General features: G+C 44.6%; 1 protein-coding gene across 1 annotated transcript in view; it reads left to right on the forward strand.

The window, feature by feature from the left end:
* Positions 1-2,500, forward strand: part of LOC143297660 (uncharacterized) — a 77,317-nt gene that overhangs the window by 33,137 nt on the left and 41,680 nt on the right. The window contains exon 6 of the mRNA XM_076610079.1: positions 1,844-2,108. Within this exon, the coding sequence (XP_076466194.1) occupies positions 1,844-2,108 (265 nt within the window). The remainder of the gene's footprint in view (positions 1-1,843; positions 2,109-2,500) is intronic.

Below are 2,500 nucleotides of genomic sequence, written 5' to 3' on the forward strand. Positions count from 1 at the left end.
CATGTTTTGAAAATAAACATATCCCCTTGGACAAGAGGGCTGGAATTGGTGGAGTGGATAACAAAAAAAACAAACCAAAACAAAACAAAGAAAAGATATTGATAATAAAAATGAATAGAAGATAAAATGAAACAGGATAAAATGGATTATAATAAAACAAAAAAGGACAAAAATGATGAAATAAAATAAAATATTATATGACATAGGACTGCCATGATTTACCACCAAGGGCAGTGTTTCTGGTCCAAACTCCAGTGAGGTAAAATGGGTGCTTGGGAGCCATGTCTTCACGCTACTGCTGTGAAGTCGGTTTTCAGTGGTTCGTTTTTCTCTTCAAACGGATACGCATGAATATCAAACATGAAAAGTTAAATGTTGAGTGTGTACACGCGCGTGTGTGTTAGTGTGTGTGTGTTAGTGTGTGTGTGTGTATGTGTGTGTCTGTTAGTGTGTGTGTGTGTGTGTGTGTGTGTGTGTGTGTGTGTGTGTGTTGTTTGTGAATATGTACGTGTGTTTTGCGCTGTGTTTATGTTCAGAGAGCTGTAGGTGCGTGCGCCTGTGGGTTTTTTTTTTTTTTTTTAGATATAAAAAGAACACACACACACACACACACACACACACTCACACAGAGTGACACACACACACACACACACACACACATATATATATATATATATGTGTGTGTGTGTGTGTGTGTGTGTGTGTGTGTGTGTGTGTGTGATATTCAGTCGTGTCCGACTATGACCATCAGAACAGCAGAGGAATCAACTGCTGTTCCAACTATTTGGGCTAGCATTTGATTATAGTGGAGAGTGTCTTGCCCAAGTTACATCCCCACTCTCTCGGCCAAGAGGGTTTTAGGACAGTCAGCGTTGGGATGGTTCCCAAAGGCCAGCTAGCCCACAAGGCTGCAGCACTAAGAGCCAGTGCAATTTTGCCTCCTAGTTTGAGAGTCATAGTCCTTCACAAAAGACTAAGCTTTTTTAAATGATTTCCCATTGACTGGAGCTCTCACTTTGCTCTTGGCCTAAATGTAAAACTTATGTCAGATAAGCCGAGTGTTGGGCCAGCACACACACACATACACACACACATAAACACACACACACACACACACACACATACACACACACACACATATACACACATAAACACACACACACATACACACACATAAACACACACACACACATAAACATACACACACACACACACACACGCACACACACACACACTCACACACACACAGAAACTCCCACCAATAATCGTTCTTTTTCTCACGCAACGAAGAACACTTTTTTAACATGTGTATCTCTTTGTCCTTGCCCTTCCTCGCCCATTATTCCTCCTTCACTTCCCCATCCTCACTGCCACCCCCTACACACACACACACACACACACACACACACACACACACACACACACACACACACACACACACACACACAACACAACACGCACACAACACACACACACACACACACACACACACACACACACACACACACACACACACACACACCACACAATAAACACATACACACAACACAAACACAAACACACATAATTACACACACACACACACATACACACACACAACACAACACACTTACACACACACACACATACACACACACACACACACACACACACACACACAACAAACACACACAATTACACACACACAACACACACACACACACACACACACACACACACACACACACACACACACACACACACGCACACACACACGCACACACAAACAAACAAACAAACACACATCCCCTCCCTCCCACACACACACACCACACACAACAACATCAACAAACAACAAACACAGACGGCCCTGTATACACCATAGACAACCACCGCCCCCGGCCTCGTCCCCTCCACCACCAGGGGGTCAGACCCGTACCCCCCTCCTACAGACTCCCCCCCCGGGCCCCCACCAGCCCTGTGGTTGGGGGTAGTGGGGTTGGGGGAGGCGTCACAGAGTGGCAGAGCGAGATCGCCCGCTACCTGGCGGCCATGATGTACCAGAAACTGCTGGTGGAGCAGCAGCAGAAGATCTTACAGGACGAGATCGGGAGGCAGCTCAGGCTGAGGTGAGTGGAGTTTTTTTTTTTTTTTTTTTTTTTTTTTAGGGGTGTGGAGGGTTTGGGGTGTTGGTCTACAATTAACAGTAAAGAGTGGCAGCTCTCTCTCTCCATCCACAAGGTACACAAACTTGAAAAGTCATCAGTGGTGTTTATGCTGCAGATTCAGCTAGTAGCACGCAGGTAAAATTACACAGATACATTGGAACAAACAAACCCAGACACTTGGTTGGTCGTGTCTTTCAGAGGTTTATTTTGTTTTTGATTTTTTGACTCATTTGTGTAAACAAAGTGAGTCTATGTTTTAACCCGGTGTTCGGTTGTCTGTGTGTGTGTGTGTGTATGTGTGTGTGTGTGTGTGTGTGTGTGTGTGTGTGTGTGTGTCCGTGGTAAACTTTAAC

Source organism: Babylonia areolata, chromosome 23 (genome assembly GCF_041734735.1).
Source record: "Babylonia areolata isolate BAREFJ2019XMU chromosome 23, ASM4173473v1, whole genome shotgun sequence".
Classification (NCBI taxonomy): Eukaryota; Metazoa; Mollusca; class Gastropoda; order Neogastropoda; family Buccinidae; genus Babylonia; species Babylonia areolata.